The sequence below is a fragment of the Hemicordylus capensis genome, chromosome 4, assembly GCF_027244095.1.
Source record: "Hemicordylus capensis ecotype Gifberg chromosome 4, rHemCap1.1.pri, whole genome shotgun sequence".
Taxonomy (NCBI): Eukaryota; Metazoa; Chordata; class Lepidosauria; order Squamata; family Cordylidae; genus Hemicordylus; species Hemicordylus capensis.
In genome coordinates, this window is record NC_069660.1 from 32,908,660 (window position 1) to 32,934,570 (window position 25,911).

The 25,911-nt window shown below is 42.3% G+C and overlaps 1 protein-coding gene and 1 long non-coding RNA gene across 8 annotated transcripts in view; one reads left to right on the plus strand and one right to left on the minus strand.

Annotated features, from left to right (window-relative positions):
* LOC128323713 (uncharacterized) overlaps positions 1-12,641 on the plus strand; it is a 30,157-nt gene extending 17,516 nt beyond the window's left edge. Inside the window, exon 2 of the long non-coding RNA XR_008306439.1 lies at positions 12,514-12,641. This is a non-coding gene — a long non-coding RNA (uncharacterized LOC128323713). The remainder of the gene's footprint in view (positions 1-12,513) is intronic.
* The window catches only part of EYA2 (EYA transcriptional coactivator and phosphatase 2), a 210,011-nt gene that overhangs the window by 127,616 nt on the left and 56,484 nt on the right, over positions 1-25,911 (minus strand). For 5 of the 7 annotated variants that reach the window (XM_053247346.1, XM_053247336.1, XM_053247340.1 and 2 more), the window contains one exon: positions 8,913-9,031. In XM_053247346.1, coding sequence (XP_053103321.1) covers positions 8,913-9,021 — 109 coding nt within the window. In that variant the 5' untranslated portion in view covers positions 9,022-9,031. Of the gene's footprint in view, positions 1-8,912; positions 9,032-12,667; positions 12,690-25,911 lie in introns of those variants that run through there. The other 2 variants (XM_053247337.1, XM_053247343.1) reach the window with 2 other exon arrangements.

Genomic DNA, 25,911 nt, shown 5'->3' on the forward strand with positions numbered 1-25,911 from the left:
CAATAAGGTAATAATGATCTGCTATTACAAGTCTAGTCCAACTAGAAGAGGTTATTTTAAAAGAATGTACCAAATTTGGAAAGAGAAGCATCCAGATACATAAATAACAGAACAAAGGCTAGCAGACCAGAGAAGATTCATAATAAGAAATAAAGTATTCACAGGAGTTGAGCTGGAAGAACTGCAAAGAGCAACACAGGCTCAAGATATGGAAGAAGAATTACCACCAATTGAAGAAGTTGCTCAGGCGCAGGTGGAGGAGGTGTTGGAAATAGAGGATACCACCGTTGCTGAACTGTTTCAAAATCAAAACCAGGCAACCTTCCCTTTGCCTTCACCTCAAAAACCCAAATGCCGTTTAACGGGAAAGCAACAAGAACTAAAGCAAAAAATAACTGAGCACATGAACCAAACAACCACCACGGTTCGACTTCCAGCTCTAAAAACAGTTGCCAAAAAACAACTTGCTCAGGTATTAAAAGATGTCAATGCTGCACTTGCAGAAATAACAACCAATAATTTGCAAGAAACAAACCAACTAATGTACAGTGCAGCAACAATAACAACACAAGAGCTCGGATATAAGATCAATGGACCTGTCAAAAAAGAAAGTAGTACATCACCTAAATGGAAGATTAGATTAGAAAATAAAATCTCCAGGCTTAGATCAGATGCTAGTAAATTGAAAGATATGAAAGACAAGAAACTGAAGAATGAAAACACCAAACAGTATCTGATCCAAAAAATACCACCTAGATTCAAGGAGAATTAGAGAAGTCCTGGAAATAATAAAGCAGCAAATAACAGCAGTGTCAAAGAAGATTAGCAGATATGAAGCCAGAACTACACAACACAGGCAGAATCTCCAATTCCAGTCGAATCAGAGATGTTTCTACCAAAGCATAGAAGGAGAAACTGCAAGAAACGTAGAAACACCAAATAAAGAAGAAACAGTGCAATTCTGGGGGAAATTATGGGACAATCCAATAGATTATAATAAAAAAGCAGGCTGGATGAAAGAGGTCAAAAATGTAACCAACAAATGCAAGATCTAATAACAACACCAGAATTAATAAGTGAAAGAGCAAAGAAAATTAAAAATTGGACTGCTCCAGGTGACGATGAACTGCATGGCTTTTGGCTTAAACACCTAACAAGCCTTCATAAACAACTATCAAAACAGTTCAATCACATTTTGCAAGGAGGTGATATTGAACAATGGCTAACAACTGGGAAAACTCATCTCATCATGAAAGACCCAGCAAAAGGTGCAGTTCCAAGTAATTGTAGACCGATAACCTGTCTGCCAACCATGTTCAAATTCTTAACTGGAATAATAGCAGATGAAGTGATGCAACACTTATTAACTAACAAATAGCTTCCAGTTGAACAGAAAGGAAATCGCCCGAACACCAGAGGCACAAAAGACCAGCTGCTGATTGACAAAATGATTTTAGAAAACTGCAAGAGAAGAAAAACCAATCTAAGTGTTGCATGGATTGACTACAAGAAAGCCTTCGATTCATTGCCTCACACATGGATACTAAAATGTTTAGAAACAACTGGTGTCAGCAAAAACATTCAGATATTTATTTTAAAAAGCAATGAGCATGTGGAGTACACAGTTAACAATCAATGGCGAGACACTTGGACAGGTTAGCATTAGAAGAGGCATTTTCCAAGGGGACTCACTATCCCCTCTGTTGTTTGTAATCGCCATGACCCCACTTTCACAAATACTAAACAAAAGAGGCCTCGGATACCAAACATCTAAAACATCAAGTAAAATCAACCATCTGCTGTACATGGACGGTCTGAAGTTGTATGGAAAGTCCCAGTCAGAAATCGAATCACTGCTAAACACTGTCAGTAGTGATATAGCAATGGAGTTTGGACTAGACAAGTGTGCTGCATTAATAATGAACAGAGGGAAAATAACAAAAACAGAAGGAATAGAACTGCCCAATGGAAGCAAGATCAAGAACCTGGAAGAGAAAGAGCATTACAAATACTTGGGCATTCTCCAGGCTGATAACATCGCACACACTGAAGATAAAAGAAAAAATGGAAGTGAATACATCAGGAGAGTTAGAAAAATCCTCAAGTCCAAAATCAATGGCGGGAACACCATATAAGCCATAAACACCTGGGCTATACCTGTTATCAGATACACTGCAGGAATAATAGACTGGACCCAGGCAGAGCTAGAGACGCTAGAACGTAAGACCAGGAAAATCATGACCATCAATCATGCTCTGCACCCCCGCAGTGATGTAGATAGGCTCTACCTCCCTCGCAGCTCAGGTGGAAGAGGAATGCTGCAAGTCCATCAAGCAGTAGAGGAGGAGAAAAGAGGCCTTGAAGAATATATAAAGGACAGTGAATAAGATGCACTTCAAATGGTCTATAATGCGAAACTATTCAACACCAATGAAAGAAAGCAGGCCTACAAGAAAGAACAAGTAAGGAACCAAGCAGAAAAATGGAAAAAGAAGCCACTGCATGGTCAATATTTGCACAATATAAGTGGAAAATCAGACATCACCAAGACCTGGCAATGGCTTAAGAATGGCAACTTGAAGAAAGAAACAGAGGGTTTAATACTGGCTTCATAAGAACAGGCACTAAGAACAAATGCAATTATAGCAAAAGTCGAAAAATCAACCACAAACAGCAAGTGCCGCCTTTGTAAAGAAGCAGATGAAACCGTGGCCAACCTAATCAGCTGTTGTAAAAGGATCGCACAACTGACTACAAACAAAGGCGTGACAAAGTAGCAGGGATGATACACTGGAACATCTGCAAAAAATACAAGCTACCTGTAGCCAAAAATTGGTGGGACCATAAAATTGAAAAAGTTGAAGAAAATGAAGATGTAAAAATATTATGGGACTTCCGACTACAAACAGACAAATATCTGCCACACAATACACCAGATATAACTGTAGTTGAGAAGAAGGAAAAACAAGTCAAAATAATCAACATAGCAATACCAGGAGATAGCAGAACAGAAGAAAAAGAAATAGAACAAATCACCAAATACAAAGATCTACAAATTGGAATTGAAAGGCTGTGGCAGAAAAAGACCAAAATAATCCCAGTGGTAATTGGCGCCCTGGGTGCAGTTCCAAAAAACCTTGAAGAGTACCTCAACACCATAGGGGTCACAGAAATCACCACCAGCCAATTATAAAAAGCAGCTTTACTGGGAACAGCCTATATTCTGCGACGATATCTATAACAACAGCAACAACATTGACAATAAAATTCAGCCATCCCAGGTCCTTGGGAAGGACTCAATGTCTGGATAAAACAAAGCAGTCAATAACACCTATCTGACTGTGTAAACAAGAAATAATAATATGTGGCCATAGGGGCCACAGAAATCACCATCAGCCAATTACAAAAAGCAACTTTACTCGGAACAGCCTATATTTTGCGACGATATCTATAACAACAGCAACAACATTGACAATAAAATTCAGCCATCCCAGGTCCTTGGGAAGGACTCAATGTCTGGATAAAACAAAGCAGTCAATAACACCTGTCTGACTGTGTAAATAAATAAGAATAAGAATAAGAATCTGAGACGACCAAGACAAACAGAGCTGGGTCTCCCTTTTAAGCATGTGTTGAGTAGCTACTCCACAGCTATCTCCATAATCCAGCACTGCAAACTCATGATTCACAGCTGCACAAATGGACTGTGCATGCATGTTGAGTAAGACTGGGAACGCAATGCAAGGCTCTCGCAGAACCTCATTTTGGAGCCTGCTGGGAGGCACAGCTTCCACAGATCACATACTGATGGCAGATGAGGTTTGCCAGGTGCCACATTAGCATCTTCCAGACTTTCTGTCTGTTCAGTGTTGCTTTAAGCCCCAGGAAGGATCATGATCAAGGTTTCTACTAAATCATTAATGCCTTAAAACAGCACTGAAGGTAAAGGGTTAAATACTGTAGTGAATAAGCCAGTGCCTTCTTCTAGTTCTGCTCCAACAGGAAGATTGTTGGGCCCTAACCGCAGCAAACAATAGCTGGAATTGTATACCAGCAAAAACTAGTTCAGCCGCATCATTCGCCAATAATTTTAAAAACAGATTTAAACATTCTTTCTGCTCCCTTCACTTGGACAGTATGAACAAAGGATGGGGGCGAGGAGAGAAGATGGGAACTGAGGGAAGGCGGATAAGTTTCCATCCCCTAACCTCAACCACCAAAAGAATGTGTCCTCGGTACCTGCCAAGTATGAGACTTCAGACCACAGATCTGAGGGAGAGAAGGGTGCATGTGTGTCTGTGAGAGAGAGAAATAAGTATTCGGCAATGACAGCAGCAGTGTCAGCATCTGAGATCTAATTTTTTAAGACATGCCAACACAGCAGTATTACCAGAGGGAAAGCTGTGTGAGAAAGACTCACATATAACAACCATATTTATGGTTGTTTTTGTTGCTTCAGACCAATACATTTATTATAGCATAAGCTTCCATAGTCCAAGGCTTGACAAATCCCCAGCGCTAGGGAGCCATGGCGCCTAGAAAATATAACTGCCTAGACTAGGATATTCAAAGGAAGAATGATCTTATATGAACTTGCAGATGCAAAAGCAGCATACTCGAGGGTGAGAGGGAGGTACCAGTAGATTTGGGGAAACCTGCAAAATTTGTTGGTTTCACAACAAATCTGAACTTTAAGAAAATCTAAGAGGGTAATCCCACCCTCAAAACTACCACAATGCAACTCAGTGGAGAGGAATGTTCATAAACCTAGAGGGCACTAAACAGACAACCAGGTGGGCGGAGCTAATGCATATCTGTGGTGAGGGCTGGGAGAAAGGAGGAAGGAGGACTTGAACAAAAAGACTGGAAAATGTCTCAGTTTGAAGAATACTCCCTCAAAACATTCATAACCCCTTCTGCTTCTGAGGGGGAAATATGTCTAAAACTCTTTAGTTTTCTCATCAGCCATTTTACAGCTTTGTATTTCTTCTGACGGAGAAGGGATTTGACACATTTAAGCTCTTGGTGTGTGGGGAGTAGTGGTGGTGGGGGTGGTAACCCCACCCCCCAAATAACACATTTACACACACACACCCTGCACAGTGTGTCATGAAGTCCAGTAATTTTGTCAAGTTTGGGGGCTGGCTCCTAAATCTAAAAAAAAAATTGTCAGGGTATACAATATAATACAATATTATAACATACACCAAAGGGTATGTTATAATACATGTATTAGTCTTTAAGTTGCTACAGGACTCTTTGGATAAGATCCAGGCTAGTTTTGTGCTAGCATAAATGCTGTTATAATATCATAATGACATATTGTGTAGTCACTGCACAAGAAATCCACCTCTCTTTTGCACTGGTTCTTATGCGGCACAACCTCTTGTGCTAGCAGGGAACTCACTGAGCAACATGCATTTTCAGAGGTGTAGCTATAATTGAGCGGGTGGGTTCAAAGAACCTGGCCCCCCAGATCCACCTCTCCCTATTTTCTTCATTAACTCCCTCACTCCAATCTACGCCCCTGTGCATTTGGGTGGCTCCTCTTCCGCTAGTGCAACTCTGTGAAGCATCGCAACCACAAAAGGTCCTCTTGTGAGCACCACTGTGGTTGCTACCCATTGTTGTTTTCGCAGCAGCACTCGTACTCCCTCCAACACCAATGGAAACGGGCCATCTTGTGTGCTTGTAACAACTCTATTATTTCTCCAAAGATCATGGTTTGAGCTCCACCTGACACCCTGTCAGGGTCCTTCCTTGATGCCTCTCTCAATTCCAGGGAGGTGATTTGTTTTTTTATATTGTCCTATGACAATAGAACATGACGATATGACAACCTAATGGCGCAGCAGGGAAATGACTTGACTAGCAAGCCAGAGGTTGCCAGTTCGAATCCTCACTGGTATGTTTCCCAGACTATAGGAAACACCAATATCGGGCAGCAGCGATATAGGGAGATGCTGAATGGTATCATCTCATATTGCGTGGGAGATGGCAATGGTAAACCCCTCCTGTATTCTGCCAAAGACAACCACAGGGCTCTGTGGTCGCCAGGAGAAGACACTGACACGACGGCACACTTTCTGACAATTTAGTCTTCTGGGAATGTATGTTTTGGTTTAAAAAAAATTTCCCCCTCGCTGCCACCATATAAATTCTTGTTACCCTGCTCACGGTACTCAGCATCTTTGGCTGCGTAGCCTCACAAATGCAGGATAGGCATATACGTTCAGGATATAAAACGAAACAAAACTTGGAGATATAAAATGAAAACAAGAATAAGCTTATTATTTACTGATTAGAATAAAGATCTCTGCAAAACAGGACACACAAGCGTCTCTACCAAGTGACTAGGTACATCCTCTGTTCAACTTTGAGCGTTTCTTTTCATCTGGATAAAATGTAACGTATGGGGTGGGGGAGGCACCTGGGATAGAGGTAATTAAAACTGGGTTTATAAACTTAGTGAATTCTTCCAGACCTTCTTGTCTGTTACTAGGAGCAGCCCAGTACACTGCTGGTCCCCCTGACTCGACACACTCACCCTTCAAGTTCCATACCACACTCCCGAACAATCTTTCCTGTTTAGAACACACAAACCAATCTCTCAACCCTCAGCCCAAAACACCTCCTACACCCACGCAACTAACTCCCCTTCTCCTCTCTCTGTCTCACCTGCCCTTATTTTAAATCCCTCCCTGTTTGTACCTTCTGTGCCTGGTTACTAGGTTAACTCGCACACACTCACTAACTAGCTTCTACACATAGGGATGTGTGAACTGGTTTGGGGATGAACCGAACCCCCGCCCCCCAGTTCTGTCTGGTCCAGAACCAAACCCCACACCAGTTTGTGAATTTTTTTTTATTTTAATTTTTTTTTAATTACCTGTAGCCCCTTCGGGGGGCTTCCAAAAGGGTGTGTGTGTGTGTGTGTGTGTGTGTGTGTGTGTGTGGTGTCCGCAAAGGTTCTCCTTCCCTCCACCGGCCTTGTTTATCACTGCTGCGGCCCGTAAAACCTTTCTTTTTGGCCCATTTGGGCCTCTGTAATTTGGCGCAGCAGCCATTTTGCCTGCCACTGCGCATGCACAAATGGCCTCTGCGAGGCCTGGCATGGCCCAGGGCCTCATAGAGGTCATTTGAGCATGCAAGGCAGCAATTTTTTTTGCAGTTCGCACTTGAACTGAACCGGGCCAGCCAGTTCCGTGCACACCCTATCTACATATATGTCCCATCTCTCTCTCTCTCTCTCTCTCTCTCTCTCTCTCTCTCTCTCTCTCTCTCTCTCTCTCACACACACACACACACACACACACACACACACACACACACACACACACACACACACACACAACATGCTGCTGAAGGCTCTTCTCCTACTGAACATTAAAAACTGAGTAAAACAGTTTGCCTTTTAAAAAAAATGTGTTTAATCGAAGGGCTGCTCCGTGGGTGGGGGGGAATGCTCAACATCTTTGGCTATGTAGCCCCATGAGTGCAGGATAGACATAAGTTCAGGATATAAATGAAACAAAAGGTGTCCCCTATAAAATGGCTTGTCCCCGCCACCCCCACAGTGCCTCCATTTCTGTTTCAGAAATCTAAAGTCTAATAGCCCCCTTCTGTGCCCCCCTGCTCAGTTTTTTTCCTGGTGTCACCCCTGGTTTAATCATCTCACAACGAGAATATAAAACTGCTGAAATTTAAACTCATACTCAGCAACATTTTACAAAATGGTAGGACAGTTACAGGGTGATGGTAGTGAAGCATTGCCTCAGCATGTCCCTCATGGATTTATATATGTGAGATCAATTAACAATGCATCCATTCCCCAATTTTTTTTAAAAAATTAATTTATAGAAATCTGGTTTCAGCTCACTCCCCAGAGGAATTATGTGTGCACATCAACAGGTTTTGGTTTTTTAGAGAGATTCCCAACATCTCCCTCCCCCACAAACAGTACATGACATCCTGCCCAATTTTACTAAAGGAAGTCATATTGAAATTTATTAGTCCTTTAGAGTAACTACTGAGTAGTAATACTGAGTATTTTACTCAGGATGCCAGCTAGGATATTACTACTATAGTAATATCGTACGTGTGGGGGTGGGTGGGGTGGGGGTGGTTAGTAAACAAGTAAAGTAGCCACTCTCCTTGGTAAACAGAAACAGCTGAAAAATATATATTGGTAAAGTCCAAGGCCCAAATCAGAACATGTAGGACCAAGGTGAACAATTCACATTTAAGACATCCCTTTCCTTTCTAACGTCCGACAAAAGATACAAAGGAGCTGATGAGTCAATGCTGACATTTATGATGCAAAGAGATGGCACAAAGTTACTAAAAGCCATGATAATATCAAAACAGTCAGATTACATCTAGCATGTGCAATCAGAAAAGCTCCTTGAAGTGGGTCTGTCAATGGCTCATATCAGATCCATCAAGGCTAACCATTATGACATTAAACACTCTCTTCTCCAGTCATTTTTAATCTGCTTCCTTATCCATGCATTAAAAAGTATATGCAAGGAAAAGTCATGTTGAAAACAGCCCTTATTGGACCGACAGGTCAAGTCTGAATAAGAGCATCACTTCAGGAAATGCCATGGGGTGGGAGGAGGTCGAAATAAGGGCCTCATACATATGAAGCAAACATTCCATCACTGAGCTAAAGAACTTTCCAAATATTTTAAGCAAAAAAGCAATTATACAACTGAAGATAATCACTCCCAATATAATTAACAGGAAATAATTAGAGTTGCTTAATGCATTAAAAAGAAACGCCTCTTAAGCCCTAATTCTCACAAACCTAGGCCACATGCCCACCTGTCCTGCTTTTTCAGCTACACACACACACACCCATCTGCTAGGTGTCTAAAGGTAATAACCAATAAAAAGAGCCACCAGCTTACCTTCTATGTCATCTGGAACCGTGGCATAAGTGTTAGAAAGGTTAAGCTTCAGAAAGTCAGGGTGTTCTCTATTTACAGTCAAGCTGGGTGATGTCACTAGATCTAGCATTTCCTTATACCTGGAGGAAAAGAAAAAAAGCCAGATAATTTATTCATTAATTATGCACACTCGCTAATGATTCTACTTTTTTCCCTAGGAGTATAAATATTAAAGCTGATTACCTAAACCCAGGCTTCATATAAATTCTACATAAACAACATTGATGGGGAAAAAGTTTTCATCAAAGGGAAAATGCCGAATTAAAAATCAAGCACTCGCTTCCCTTAGAGATTACACCTATCTGATTAAATGTTTCTCCCCTCAACCTGGATTTTACCATCAGAAGATTATATTTATGTATATCTTAAATGCCATCAAGAACAAGCAGTACATTTTATTATTATCATCACTTTCCAATGCACACAGCAGCACTGGAGAAGCCTGTGGCTTACAGAAATGTTAGGAGCAAGAATGGCACTTGAGTGCATTGCACAGTTAGCGAACATTTAAAAGAAAGGAAACAAGAGCATAGGACAGGTCCACGGTCCTCTTTACTGTGTGTAGGCACTCCTATATACAGTTTGCATAAGCACTGAAACCCACAGCATTTAAACAGACAAAACTCTTTTCCTGTTCTCACAAGCTTTTAATTAGAATTTTAATCATTTGTTTTATATTGTTTTTATCATGTTATGTATTTTAACTTGTGATTTTAATGTTGGGATTTGTACAATGCCTAGAGATTTACATATCAGGTGGTATAGAAATATGATAGATAGACAGACAGATAGATAGATAGATCGGCTAACATCCTGACTGTGTGCAGTGCATAATGGGAAGAAATACCCATGCTGCGTAAGGCTTCCTGACTATTGTAGCCCCGGCATTTGAACAGGGGGTGAATTTCACTGATCTCTCTTCCCCTAGATGTGCCCTGAGCCAGGGTGATCATGGGAGGTTCCCAAATCTACTGTTAAAGTCAAATGCTCAACATTTTAAGAAGAGTCTTGTTATGTTCCCTTTTTTAGCCTACTTTCAGAATGCTTATGAGATCACCAGACATTTTGTGTGTGTCCGTCCGTCCGTCCATGTGTGTGTGTCCCCTATCAATTTTGCAACGCCTGGACAAATATGAACCAAATTGGGTACAGTTGTAGGGACATCTCAATGGCGCAGTTTGTGATGATGTCATCCACCGCGATCCAAGATGGCAGACACACACTTTTGAGGTGCAAGTGGGCTAACTTGTGAACCGCCTAACCAATTCAAACCAAATTTGCTACAGCTATAGGGACACATAGGGATGCCCTAATGGCGTGGTGTGTGATGATGTCATCTACTCCAATTCAAGATGGCGGACACATCAATTTTTGAGGTGCAAATAAGCTAACTTGTGAACCGCTTAACTGATTTGAATCAAAATTGCTGCAGCTGTAGGGACATATAGGGACACCTCAATGGCATAGTTTGTGATGATCCACCCCAATCCAAGGTGGTGGTCGCGTGGACGTCTGAAGCACAAGTTGGCTAGTTTGTGGACTGTCTAACCCATTTGAACTAAATTGGGTACAGTTGCAATGAGTGGCACACAGGGTTACCTCAATGGCATAGTTTGCGATGATGTCATTCAAGACACCGATTCAAGATGGCAGACACGTAAACTTTGGAGGTGCAAGTGGGCTAACCTGTGGACATTCTAACCAATTTGAACCAAATTTGCTATAACTGTATGGACACATAGGGATGCCCCAATGGTGTAGTTTGTGATTATGTCACCCACCCCGATCCAAGATGGTGGACATGTGATCTAACTAATTTGAACCAAATTTGGTCCAGTTGTAGTGAGTGACACACAGGGACACCTCAGTGGCGTAGTTTGTAATGATGTCATCCACCCCGATCAAAGATGGCGGACGCATGAACATTTGAGGTGCAAGAGATCTAACTTGAGGACCTCGATTTGAACCAAATTTAGTCCAGTTGCAGAGACAGAGAAAGGAAAGTAGTCTGATTAGATTAGAACTGATTAGAACTTGTTTTAAATTTGGATGAAAGTGACCAGTGCAAGGTTCTCTGGGGAAACTGACTACTACATCAACATAATGCAGGTGGGTTTAATATGAAATAAAGGATTATTTACTGATGACATGATAGAGGTGTATAATATTATGCATAGAGTAGAGAGAGTATACAGAGAGAAAAAACCTTCTTCCTCTCTCACAACATAAAAACCAGGGGGTCATCCCATGAAACGGAAGGTCAGGAAATTTAATACTGACAAAAGGAAGTACTTTTTCCACACAGTGCATAATTAATCTATTGAATTCTCTGACATGGGATGTGGTGATGCCCACTAGCTTGGATGGTTTTAAAAGGGGCTAGGACAAATTCAGGACAAGCGTGGAGGAGGCTATAGGTCACATCCAGCCTCAGAGACAAGATGCCTCTAAATACCAGTTGCAGGGGAACAACAGCAAGAAATAGGGCATGCCCTCACCTCCTGCCTGTGGGTTCCTCAGAGGCATCTGGTGAGCCACTGTGGGAAAACAGGATGCTGGATTAGACAGGCCTTGGGCCTGATCCACCAGGGCTGTTCTTATGTACAGCAAAGATTGGAACAGGAAACATGCTTCTTAGAAAGCTGCTGCAAGAAAATATTGGCTAAGTTCTAGGCATCAAGAATACCCATAGGGCCATAAAAAATTACAAGGTCTTCTGTATTTTTAATTATTATTTAAGAACCAGTGGGGTTTCATAAGGTGCAATGGTGATTTATTTTGGAGTAATATTGAAGTCATATGTTTTAAGGTGGGGTGTTACAGTTAGGTTGGATTTCAAAACTGTGTGGGCTGCAGCTAGAACCATGATTGCTTTAGCATTCTAGCCCTGTTCACATGTTAGTTTCAACACTTGTACACTCCATGTACAGTGTATGCAGGTTGAGATTCACATGTTACATTGAACACGGGTAAAGTGAAAAGTGTGCTGTCAAGTCGGTGTCAACTCCTGGCGACCACAGAGCCCTGTGGTTGTCTCTGGTAGAATACGGGAAGGGTTTACCATTGCCATCTCCCACGCAGCATGAAATAATGCCTTTCAGCATCTACCCATATTGCTGCTGCCTGATATAGGTGTGTCTGGGAAACATACCAGTGGGGATTTGAACTGGCAACCTCTGGCTTGCTAATCAAGACATTTTACCGTTGCACCATTAGGTGGCTTGAACATGGGTACAGTAGTACAATTCCTATCTGTATTTGAAATTTCAAGGTCCTAAAATGATCTGGTTTTGGAGTCTGATTTTAGACTGTATCAGGGACATGGCTAATTACATTTTATCTTAGACCTATTGAGAATACTTTTCTGTTACATAAAATATATTATATTACACAAGGATTTGGAAATGGTATTCACCTTTTGACAGCTGCTAGAATGACTATCTGTTATAGGTGTATGTACAGCCACCTTCCATATGAGAATGATTATTAAGGGTATAAGAAATGGTGCATTTAAGTAAGCTGCACAACCTAAAAGGCACTCTTATTCCTCTGTGTTTTACAGGTTGAGGCCTTGCATTCAGAGCCGGCCATGGCAGAATCCCTGGCTTGAATTAAGACCAGACAGGGCCCTGCAGTAAACTGAACACTCCCCACAGCTACACAGAAACAGAAAATAAATTTTATTCCGAATCTTAGCTTTTCATTGCCAAGTATACCAGAGTCCTCTGAAGCATCAGAGATGGGCCCAGTGCAGGCTGAACGGGAAAAGATCTAGACGTGTGCTCGCTTGCTCTCCTGCCCTTCCTCCACTTTCCTTTTCACAGCTGTATAGAGCAGATTGCACCATTTGTCAGTCCTGTCGTCACTCTACGTCCCCTGAGGCTACAGCATTAAGGTAAAGCATAACGGAGCTCTTAGAGGAGTATTCCACAACAGTGTCAGGGAGCAGAACTTAGGAGATGACAGCTGGGCAGTAGGGGAAGCAGCACAGGGGAGAAGAGCGACTTCAAAAGGCTCCCACTGCTGCGAATGGATTAAAAGCATATGGAAGGTTCCAAGTCAGGGCCTGAAGCAGCTCACCTTTCTATTTACCCCTGCATGCTTTTGTTCAGCTACCTAGGCTGCAGACAACTATCTACTCAGAGATAAAGATCTAACATTCAGGAGCAGAAAGGTAACAGATGGCAGGGCAGAAATCATGGAGAGCAGGGCAGGGATGCTATATAAGGCATAGATGCCAATTAATGTTTAAATGGGCTTCCTACATGTAGTGACTCATTTATGTATTAACACTGGCATGCCAGTTAATCTTGGCTTCAACATTAATATGCATGATAACCAGGGCCGGATTAAGACATGCCAAGGACCTAGACTTAAAAGGCCCCATAACATTACAAAATGGGTAAGAAGTCCTATGTTCCTATGTAAGTCCTACTCCGGAGCATCACTCATTCCTCCCTTCCTGGACTGCTGACAGTTACAGCAATATTCATCTGAAGAGACAAACATTGTAACTGTGATGGCAGGTATTGGTCTAAACCAGGCCCTGGTATCATAAAATTCCTATATAATTTAGTTATTTCTGCACAAATCACTAGAGATGTGCATGAAACGGGTTTTGTGTTTTGTTTCGAGCTCCAGCCAACAAATCCCTTTAACATTTTGATGGAACAACCAGTCGAGCCAGTTGTTCTGACGGAATGAGTGCCAGTTTGGAGGGCTGTTTTTCTGGGGAAGGCTGTTCTACCGATTGGGGTCAGTGGGTAGACCAGTCCTCCAAGGAGGGCCAACACTCTAAGTCCAGGGTGGAAGCCTGGCCCACGCTCCTCACATAGTGGAGGCCTGGTTCACCCTCCTCACATGGTGGACCAGAACTCTGCACAAGACTTGGTGCGCTGGCCCGCCTCAAAGGACTGGTCTACCGGCCTCATGCAGTGGGTAGACCAGGCCTCCAAGGAGGCCTGTTCTACCTGCTGACCCCAATCGGTAGACCAACTGTCCCCGGAAAAACAGCCCTTCAAATGGCACTTGGAACACTCAAAATATAATATAATACTAGCTTAACCCGCGCAGAGCATCTGCATGCTAGAACTTGATTGCTCCCCTCACCCCCTGCCACAGCCCCCCCACACCTGAGAGATCTCTCCACACTCCTGCTCCCCCTCCACCCCATAGCTTCCATCCCCCTCACCCCTACTGGTCACTCCTCCATCCCTTTACTCCATCCCCCCTTGGTCGCAGCTGCAGCGTTGCTGGCGTCTATTGGCCAAGCTGCAGCCCCCTATCCCCAGAAACCTCCTCACCCTCACTGGAACCCCGCTCCTGCTCCTTCCCACAGCAGCAGCAGCGGTTGACCAGGCCCTTTGTCACTGCCACCACCGCCATGACCAGGCCCTTCCTTTTCGCAGACCCCTGCCCACTATCTTTTTACATATATAGATTCCTCTCCTCTACAATCAAGAACATCTTCCGACCAGAAATGGTTGCATTCCAACTGACCTTAACCATCACAGGCCCCTCCTCCCTATCTGTATATTGAATCCCACTGCCCAATCAGGTGCTCCTGCTTGCCCACTCTCGTAAGAGCTGCCACACACAGGACTAGCCACAGATACACCTTAGAGAATTATATGGTGCCGCCATTTTCTCTGCCCGTCAGCTACCACCATTCTTTTCTCCCTGCCCGGTGGCACCACCTCCCTCTTCCCCTGCCACCAGCTCGCTTGCGAACTCTTGCGAGAGCTGCCACACATGGAATTAGCAATGGGTATGCCTAAGAGAAATAGAGAAATAGATAAGTCATTCAGTAGGCTTCAAGGCTGAACAGGGGTTTGAACAAGAGTGTCTTTGGTCCAAGCTCAAACACTATTTTCTGTTCTTATTAGGCTCCCTCACATGGTGCACACACAAGGCTGCATTTGAAAGATGTTTGATTCCTGGAAAACAGTGGACCACATTCCATGCAAGGCAATGCTAGTGTTTCCAATCGGCCAGCACTGTAGCACATGCATAAGCCAGTCCCAGCAGAGTTGCACTAGAGTGCAGTTACGTAACTGTTTAAGAGACACGTGCACAACTTACATTGTTTGTAATGCAAGTAGCACTGTGCAAGTGCTGGTGCTCTGTTTTAAATAGTTGTGCAACTGCACCCTTAAGCAACATCGCCAAGGCTGACCTCCATGTGCGTGGCAACACTGACTGATCAAGAATGCCAGCGTTCCCATGTACACCATGTGAACTATTATATTTTTATTCTCTTTTGGACTAAGTATCAGTAGGATACTGAAATTAATGGATGTGCTCAGTCACTACAAATACGGCATTGGGATGACCCCAAAGAATCTACTCAAGAGGCACAATTTTATCATGTCAGTGTATTTGTATTTATTGTATCTGTTGTGCCCCATAAGATCTGTGTTTCAGTGAATTTCAAAAGATACTTGATGAGACATCACCCCTTATGCTTTGGTACCACCTCCATTCTCCTCAGGCACACATTCCTTCTTCAGTCACAAGAACATAAGAACCACCCTGCTGGATCAGGCCCAAGGCCCATCTAGTCCAGCATCCTGTTTTGCACAGTGGCCCACCAGATGCCACTGGGAGCCTACAGGCAGGAGTTGAGGGCATGCTCGCTCTCCTGCTGTTACTCCCCCACAACTGGTCCTTCCCTTTAGTGAGTATCTCTCCATCTCATTGTACATTTACTGATATCAACAGGAACCATGGTTAGCATAACCAGCAGTTTGCAAACCCATTCTAACCATGGTAAGGATTAATCATGATGAGCATTAAGATTAGTGCATATGTAACACTAATTTCCTTGGCTCCAAAAAGGTGAAGAGTGGAGTGAGAGAGAAACATACAAGACTGTGAGGGGCGGGGGGGGGGGGGAGGAACACAGAAGCATGAAGCACTCTTGGAACTGTACCTCTAATTCTTCAAGCAGCACCCAGGAAATGCCAAAACTAGTTTTTAGCAGCACAACCAGAGCTTCTGTAATAATGTATACACATTTTGGTGCAACTGCTGTAGATACCTACTGGATACAGACACACGCCCCTACTTTAAATTGCTTTATACATAATCTAATGCAATTCTGTGCATATAAAGAGTGAGAGAAATCTTGTGATTGAGTGAATCACATACAGATAAAATAGATGGCAATCAGCAAAAATTAATTAATTCTTGAAGAGTTTTCATTAACTGTATCATACCTCAGGGCTTGACAAATCCCAGGTGCCAGTGAGCTGTGGCACCTAGAAATTTAACTGTGGTACCTAGACTAGGTTATTCATAGATATATTTATTTAATACAATCTTCATTTGTCCCAGGTTGCCTGTTTCTGTTCTAAGTATTTTACTTGTAAAAGGGATAAAAAGGCGGCCATTCACCCTCCCCGTTCCACAGCGTCAGTCACTAAGTCCAGTAATTTTTATCAAGTGTCCATTATCTGGCTTTTAAATTTTTGAGGTGGTTCCTAGATCCAAAGAAAAGTGGCCAAGATCTAGTTAGGACTAGTTAGTTAATTAGCAAGAACATTTCTGCCTTTAAGTGGTCAGGCTGGGGGTGGGGGAAGAGGAGAGAACCAGATGGGGCCAGAACGATGTGCTGAGTTCTTGGCCGCAGTAGGAGAAATCTCCAACTAGGGTTTATTATAGGCAAAGGCCACACCGTTCCATCAAATTCAAAGCTTTATTGATCACAGTACCAGGCCTCCATCAATCACCAGGGTGAGAGAAGAAGAACTTCACAAAATGGTGGTTACAGATTATATACCAAAGCCTGATCAGTTATGCAAATACATTTCGTCAGAATGAGTACCCATACATTCTGCTTCTTCAGACCAGCATTGACCAATCATGGTACTCTGGACTAGATACATTTCCTCTTGCTACTGCGCATGTTGAGCCTTCAAGCCACAGAGAGGTGATTGTTGTTTTACACTAACAGCATCTTTCCCAAATACCACAGAGAGCAAAACTTTGGTTTACTTCTCCATCTTAGATTTCTTTCTTCCATCTTAGATTTTCCTCCAACGCTGCCTCTATCAGCCCTATCCCTTTTTACTACCTGGCATTGTGGGCCTGCTCAGGAGTGGGGCTTATAATGGACTACAAAAATATACAATTATGGACACTTTTGAATAACTAGGAATGCTATCATATGTGGTCAAAAGGCAGATTAAGGGGGGGGGGAGAAAAAGACTTAGTGCCATGAAATGATATAATCTATTATGAAATCGGAGACCCATTAGCAGAAGACAACACACTGATGAAATGCTGAAACGAAGGAAGTCAGTCAAGGTATGAACTTTAATTTACGTTAACATGGAAATTAACATGGAGTAGACTTAAGTATAGTTATATAAATTTAAAGTGGCAGGTATGAGCACATCCCATTGCAAACAATTATGTCTGTAGTTAATTGAATTCAGATGCACTTTGCTATCTAGTTTCATTGAGATTCACTAAGCTACATAATTTATATGCAAGTACAAAGTCATTAGCCTCTGGCTCTAGAATTATGTATGGAGGTAACTTGTCCCAGGTCACACAGCAAGTCAACAGCAGAACTGGAAATTAAACCCAAGAGCTTCAACTTTGAGTCCCCCCCACCGCCCAAAAAACATTTCCATTTAAATGTTACAACAGCAAACTTTCCAGGAGTTTGCTGAAAAAATGCATCCATTTTCAGTATCAGTAAAGGTCATATGACATAGAACAGGAGCTTCTATTTACTGTGTAGGAAATCATTCAAGTTGAACTCAATGCATGCAGGACTCTTTCATACACGGTAGCCTAGATCAAGCTGACACAAGGTGCAACCACTCTTCCTGGCCAGTCCAAAATCACAGCTGTGGCCTCTACAAGCAGCATAGCAGAAAACTGCAGAGCCTGGTTGGAGCGGCTCCCAAGAGGTAAGTTTCTGTGAAGAGCTCCTGTAAATTTAATTGCTGCAAGAGAACTACAAACACCCAACAGGCAAAGCTTTCCCCAGTTATCTCTCTCCTGGCCTGGGAAAAAGCTTTGCTGGTTGAATTTGTACCTATTCTGCAGCTGTTAATGGTAAAAAGATCCCTGCAAGGGGGTGAAGTGGCAAATATACAAAGCAATCAGCCTGGCTGCAACCTGACTTGGCTTATCATTCACAGGTTGCTACAAAGCAGGGTCTTTCCATATCTTAACACTCGACAATCCTATTGACCCAAAGGACCTTTGCTTTTCATGTGTTAAATACTTGCATGGAAAAAGAAATGGGCTTCCAGTGCTTTTTGGCCAGTCTAGACTTCCAGATGCAGTACTACCAATTTGGATTCAATCCGCAGACATCAATTTTCAATGTTGCTTTGCTATCACACTTTTAAACAAAAGTTCTCAAAGTGGTTTCAACTGAAAAATAAAATAAAATAAAATAAAATAAAATGGTTCACTGTCCCAAAGGGGCTTACAGTCCAAAAAGAAACATAAGACAGCCACCAGCAACAGCCACTGGAAAGATGCTGTGCAGGGGTTGGGCAGGTCGAGTTCCTCTCTTCCTGCTAAACATAAGAAAATCACCACTTTAAAAAGGTGGTCTTTGCTCAGTTAGTAGGAGTACAATATTTCTTTATATTTCTTTATATGCAATAGTGATGTAAATTCCAATTCAGTTACTTTTCTTAATGAATATGCGGGATCAATTTCCTTCAATTATTTGATTTCACAAGTTCATCAAGTGTAATATAATTTGGTAATAATGCCTTTTTGAAATGCCAAAGTTTCAAGAACTAGAAGAGAAGAGGGCAGTTACTATCCACCCAAAGGCTTTCCTCACACTTTCCCCCTTAATGAAGAGATTGCTGGTACTGTTAGCAGAAGAAAAACTAGGATTCCTTCCTTACCAGACATCATCAGCGCAATCAGGCCTGACAGATTCTGTGTGCATTCATTCACAAACCTAGAAGAACCAGGTTCTTCTTCACTTCTGCATGCACAGGATTGGCCTTGATGAATTTGGGTGCATAGATATTAAGTTCCATCCAATTAAATCAATGCCATATCCCTTACCATGACTGCCACATTAACAGCGCAGAGTAGGGATGTGCATGGAATTATATTTGCGTTCCTTTCTGAGTTTGGAGCAGAACACAAATGCCTGGAACATTCCATCAGAACTGGTCAAGCCAGTTGTTCTGGCAAAACGGGCTTGGAAGACACTAAATGTTCTGAGCACCACTCCAAAATGGGACTCTTCTAGCCTCTGTGCGAGCGTGGCAAGCATTTGCGTGGTGATGCTGACCATGCAAATGGCTGTCGGGTGTATGCACAAAGGCCAGAAGAGGGCCATTTTAGAGTCCAAAATGGTGCTCGAAATACTCAAAATGTTCCGACTCAGAACAGGGTCATTCCGTTCCAAGTTCGGAACAGGCATTTCAATTGAACAAGCCTGGAACACTCGAAACTGCCCGTTTTGAGTAGGAACATTCTGAGCCCAGAACATTCTGTACTTCGCTAAGCTGCGCAGCCCTCAGGGACCTCTTCCAGGGTGAGGGAAGATTGGCAAAGAATAGAAGGTGCTCAGTACAACTCTGCACTGCTAAACTCTGCAAAAGCGGTTTACACGCTGTGCCACTGCACCATGAGTTAGTGCCAGTGTCTCCATTTTTGTTTTTTGTTTTTTGTAAATATACTTGGTCAGTACTCAAATCTATCATCGAAGTCCCAAATCTTCTAACATGGATTTAACTTTTCCAAAAGTGTCAGTATAAATCTTTTAAACAATATAATTATCATGAGCGCTAATATTTTCCAATATTTATGTTATACAGGTTTCTTTAACACTTGGAGAGTTATCCTGGGCTATTTGTTTCACCAAATCTGCCAACAGATTTTGTTGTAATAATCTTTTAACAAGAGAAATTTAGATAACATTTATAAAAACAAAACTGATTTTAGATATATTGTGTATTTTAATGACCCCACATGAAAACAAGAAAATTAGATTTTTTCCTAATTAATGGAGTAAAATTTAAGCTTGAGACAGACAGTTGTTGTGAACTGAAGGCAGGTTCAGGGAGGAATGGTGCCAACATCCCATTTTCATCTGTACATGTTCGGCAACATTTGTAATTGGTTCAAATCCATGCAAAATGGTGAACGCACCATGAGAAGTGAACCTCTCTCAAAATACATACAATGATGTATGTATGGGGATGGATAGGGCCAATTGCTCTCCCCCTGCTCAATACAAAGCATCACCACTTTTTAAAGGGGCTTCTTTGCTCAGTTAGCAGGGGAAACTAACCCTATTCACAGATGTTGTGTGTACACATGTGCATGTTTTTGTGTGAAGGATGGTGCATGAATTCATTTAAAAAATGAATCTGGGTGCAGGCCACAAAGAGGAAATGTACTGCTGTACATGCATTAAATATAAATGTGTAAGACTTGTACAATCATACTGTATGTGCATGTACTGTACACAGACTGTACATGAATTGAACATAACATGTGAACAGGGCTGCAGAGTCAGTGTTCTAAAGCCCACATTACACCCATCCACTTTTTCTGGTCAGATTGGTTTTGCAGGTTCCTGTAGTGCTTTGAGCAGTACCTGGGAAAGAGTCAAAGCTCATCAAAACTGCTGTAACGGTTGTGCATATGCATCATGGGTACCCACTGGATAAAGTCTTGTATAACCAAAGCAAACTTCAGAAATTTTTCTTCCTTCTTTTACAGTAGGATGTGTGCTCATCTATGATCATCGCGTAACTCTTACCAAAAAAGGGGGGGGGGGAAATGATGTCAATTTTGTTCTCCTGCTTCTCTCCCAGCCTGCATGTCCAAACAGTCTCTGCCCCCAACTACAAGATGATTTGTAGGAGGAAATAAGGCAGTCCACACAATCAAAACCCGGTAGGACAAGTGTCCTGCCCAGCTTCAGGAGCTGTGTGCACTCCCGAATTTTGATCATGTGAGTAAACTAGGTAGGAAGATGGGAAGTGATCATGTGAGAGATGGCACCATCCTACCCAGCACCTCTTATGCAGCATTTTAACAAGGTAGGGTGAAAAGCCATCCTATCCAGCGCCTCTTACACATGCAGTCACTCCCCCATCCTCCTACCTAGTTGTTTGCTCACACACGATCAAAGATCGGGAGAATGCACAGCTCCCAAAGTTGGGTTCTACTCAGTTTTCAATCATGTGAACTGCCTTAATGAATTCATTTATGAGCAGGACACAAAGGCAGATACACAGAAGCATTCATTATTGCAAGCACTGGCGTATCCACAGCAAGCACATCTTTTAAAAATTATTTATTTATTTAAAATGTTTCTATACTGCCCAAAACTTGCGTCTCTGGGCGGTTTACAATTAAAATCATTTAACACCTAAAATCAATTAACAATTAAAATCATTTAAAACTTTGAAACATTTAAAATTCAGTATTAAAATTTAAAATTATAAATCTAATTAAATATAAATCTATAAATCTACGGTGTAAGCTCTGAGTTGGCTCTCAAGAGTGTTCTCTTGACACTGTTTCTTTTTAAATCCAAAACTGTAACAAATATTCCTTTAGCAAGACTGACAATATATTAGTGACAGCAAAATGGTTTTTCTTTTCCTCCCCAAGGTGAACCTCCAGGCACAATTCCACAGACTGTTTATACTCCTGAGCACTAGTAGCTGTCTTCTGCTGATATGACCAAATTTAAAGCTGCATCAGATTTTTAGATTTGATAACTCCTTTGTTAAAGCTATGCACAGGCCTCAGGGTAAGCAGCAGATTCTGAGTCTCTTAAGTCAGTGACAAGCGGAAAAGGGAAAAAAATATCATACATATCATACTTTAAAACACTGAGTAGGGATCATTACAGTAACATTTGGTGATAGATATGACAGGCCAGTAAAGAGAGCATCCCCCCTTTCCTTCCCCCAAGCCTAGGTTTTAATTGGAAAACAGAAGGGTGGACCTGTTTCAAATGGTACGAGCAAGCCGGCTGAATTTTCACTTATTAGAAGAGGAAAGATTTCCCTGAATTTCCTGCAGAATTGCAGGGGACTGAGGGAAAGAAGCAAGATGCAACACTGTCCATATTATGGATACTCATAGCATGTCTTGCTCTAAACAGGAGATATCCCAGAATATCTCAAAGGCATATCCCAGGAAAGAAAGAAAAATGCTATTTGTGCATTGGTTAAGCAGCAAAGTCAAATTGTCAAAATGTCAAATTGGATCAAAATCTTTATCATGCAATGTGCTACCTGCTTCCAAGCAACAAAGCAAATAATCTAGAATTTTGTTGGTGAAGGTGGATGAGAAACCACACAACCGTCCAGATGTGTGGCATTCACAGAATGCTGCAACCATGCACATCCACTGGTAATATGTGGATTCAGCTTTTGAAACTGCAGCATTGACTGACATTTAGGTATTTGCAATTATATCCCAAGAGCTGTGCCAGTGGGATAGGCAGCCAGAAGTTAACTCCAATAATACTTTTCCTGTGGCTGCCACATACCCAGGAGGAAACTATTTCTAAAGGCACAAAGGAGGTGTTTCACAACTGCAACCCAACAAACAATGAATAAAGCTGGTCTTGTGGTAGCAGGCATTAATTGTCCCCTTTGCTAAGCAGGGTCTATCCTGGATACATTTGAATGGAAGACCACATGTGAGCACTGTAAGATATTCCCCTTAGGAGACAGGGTCGCTCTGGGAAGAGCACCTGCATACTTGCATGCAGAAGGTTCCAAATAGTAGTGTGCATGGTTCGGTTCGGGCACACTGTTAAAGCCCTCCAGACCAGTTTGGAAGTCCGGCGGTCTGGAGGTTCGGATGGGTGGGGGACTGTTACTTTAAGCGGGGTACGACGGGGGCAGGGGCGGCAGGGAGGAACTCTGCCGCCCCAAGAAGATTTTTAAAAGGACAAGCACCGGAGGGGGAAGAGCGGTGGGGGGGTGTAAGTACTACCACCCCCCTGCTTAAAGTAACAGTCCCCCCCATGCCGAACCGGGGGGGACTCCGGACTGTGCACACCCCTAGTTCCAAATTCCTTCCCTGGCATCTCCAAAATAGGGCTGAGAGAGACTCCTGCCTGTAATGTTGGAGAAGCCGCTGTCAGTTTGTGTTGACAATACTGAGCTAGATGGACCTATGGTCTGACTCAGTATATGGCAGCTGCCTATATACTGTAAGTACACACACTTCAGACAACTAAGAACAACACAGCACCAGATAAATGCATGCAAGATCTAAAGCTATTAAGAGAGAACCCAGAATAGGCTCTGTGTTTGAGGACACCCTCCAAGCTGCCTTTCATGGGCCCACTCCTATCTGGATGTCATCACCACCACAAGGCCCTGGCTATGCAGCTGTCTCAGGGAATAGCAGTGATCCCTTCCGAAGGTCCTAGGACCTTGGCAGCTGCCCAATATTGGCCCTGACAGCACCACTACAGGTAAAGTGAAGTGCAGGTAAAAATACAATTACATTTAATTGCAATTTTAAATTTGTTAAAATTTAATTTAAAAAAGACGTAAGTTTGGGCGGGGTATAAATTTGATAAATAACTAATTACAATTTAAAAACAATTCAAAATTAACAGCAACCCCCCCCCACAGCTTAGAGAATTTAAATGCCAGACTTCTTTTAGCCTGTTTTTTTTTTTAAGGCAATGGTAACACCATTGCCACGTATGTCACCCATTCCAGCCTCTCTCATTTTTCACCCAATTTTACCTGTTGACAAAAGAGCCCCACTCCCATGGGATAACTGGGACGAGGTGGAAAGCTGTTGTGCTAGCTACTTTGCGAAGTCTTGAGCTTGTGTTCCATACTAGTGTTGTATGCTTGCACAACAGTGGCACATCTCATTGCTTTAAATGAAACTTTTCAAAAATTGCAAAAATCCTTATTTTTTTAGCACACCTATTTATTGTGCTAGTGTAACTTTGATTGTTACGCAAGTGCTTAGTTGTTCAGGAAAGATGCCAGCCAGTATTATTACAGAAAACTAGAGGAACTTTAAGATCAGCACAGATTTTTAAAAGGGGTGGTGGTGAATTATGCTAAATTATTGTGAGCTCTGTACAACTCTGCAAAGGTGCAGTATTTTTAAATAAAGAACATCAGTTACATTCTGCTCACAATGAGATTCTGGAATCCAAACTTTTAGAAGAACACATACCTGGCAACTCCACTTGGAGTTGACAAAAACAACAACTAATTAGACACAAAATATCTTTAGGGCAGAATGCAAAAGTCCAAGGGAGTTTTTAAAAACAATAAGAGCAAGTGAAATTTTAATAATTATGCTGCATCTCATGCCAATAAAATCTATTTCCAGCTGCATGCTTCATTCGGGTGTCTTTGGAGTATATCTGCCTGCAAACTCAACAATTGCAGCAACCTCAATCCCCCCTTTTACTATTCTGCTTTTGGGAGGGGGAGAAGGAAGAGGAAGGGGGAATGGAAAGTTTCTTCGCACCAAGAGGAAAGAAGAATGCGTAACTCAGTGAACTAGGACCATTAGCTAGAACAAATGCCAAAGTGAAACATTTTCCAGGAAGCCTGGTGCTGAAATGTTTTTACACTGGGGAAGGGAAGCCCGGCTGTAGGGAATGATGTTGAGTTTTTCAGACAAATTACATAGGTTTGCTGTAAGTTTGAACATGCATACTGACTCATAAAAATTATGCCAGCCATTTCCTGAGGAACAGATTTCAATACATATGGTCACGAGGGGCCCTTTATGTAGCATTCCCATGGTAATTTTCAAAAAGTGGGGTGGGGATGTAGTCAAACAGATGAAAACAAGGCCTGCAGCCTCTATACAAGATGTCTTAGGCCAGAGTGAAGCTCCCCAAGGAAGGCGAGGTGAACATAGTCAAATTTGCACAAAATGTGTGTATGCTAATTTATAGGTATAAATGCATGTTTAGAAATAACCACTATAATTCAAATAGAAATACAGCTCACCATAGTGAGGAAGACTGTGACCGAGTAACCTGTGTGCCTACTTCATCACTTGTCCACTACTGAACTTCTCAAGATCAAAACAGAAGAAGCGGGGTGGGGGAAAGGTTCAAGGGTGCTGAATAAGTTATACCCGAATACATTTCGGGGATCAAATACTCTTTCCCAGAGGCAATTGTAAGTTCTAATATCTTTCTGGGGGCTATATCCCACATCTTTGTCACACAGATATTCCGGCTGGTGTGGGAAAGATATTATTATTATTATTATTTTTACATTTACATCCCGCTCTTCCTCCAAGGAGCCCAGAGCGGTGTACTACATACTTGAGTTTCTCTTTCACAACAACCCTGTGAAGTAGGTTAGGCTGAGAGAGAAGTGACTGGCCCAGAGTCACCCAGCTAGTTTTCTGGCTGAATGGGGATTTGAACTCAGGTCCTAGTCCAGCACTCTAACCACTACACCACGCTGGCTGGTGTACAATTGCCTCTGAAGAAGAATGTTTGATGCACAAAATGTGTTGGGCATACTGAGTAAATAATGTAACAACATTTATTCAGCACCCTTGGGAATCCCCCCCCCTTTTGGCTTTTTGGTGCTACATCATGTTTTCTCTCCCCTCTTTCTTTTATCTAACTTCTCAAGGCCCCTGCTCTCCTTTTCTTGGACCCTTTAGCTTGAATTCATCAGATAAATGAATTTATTCTGCAAATACATGCTTGGATCAATTTCTCTGCAATTTGAGGTGCTCAAAGCCCTCTCAAGGGACTGTCATGTCTGCAACTTTTATCCAATTCAGACAGGAAATGACAAAGTTATTGATGTTTCCCATCCCCCACTGAAGAAGCATCCTTTCTTAAATCCAGTCTGCAACTGGTTCCAGCTGCAAATCTTCAAAGACAAAAAATGTCAGGTGTGCCTGCAAAGAAACCTGAAGACCTATTTGCCTGAAATAGTCCTCTGAAATAGTCCTCTGAAGCCCTCCCAAGGGACTT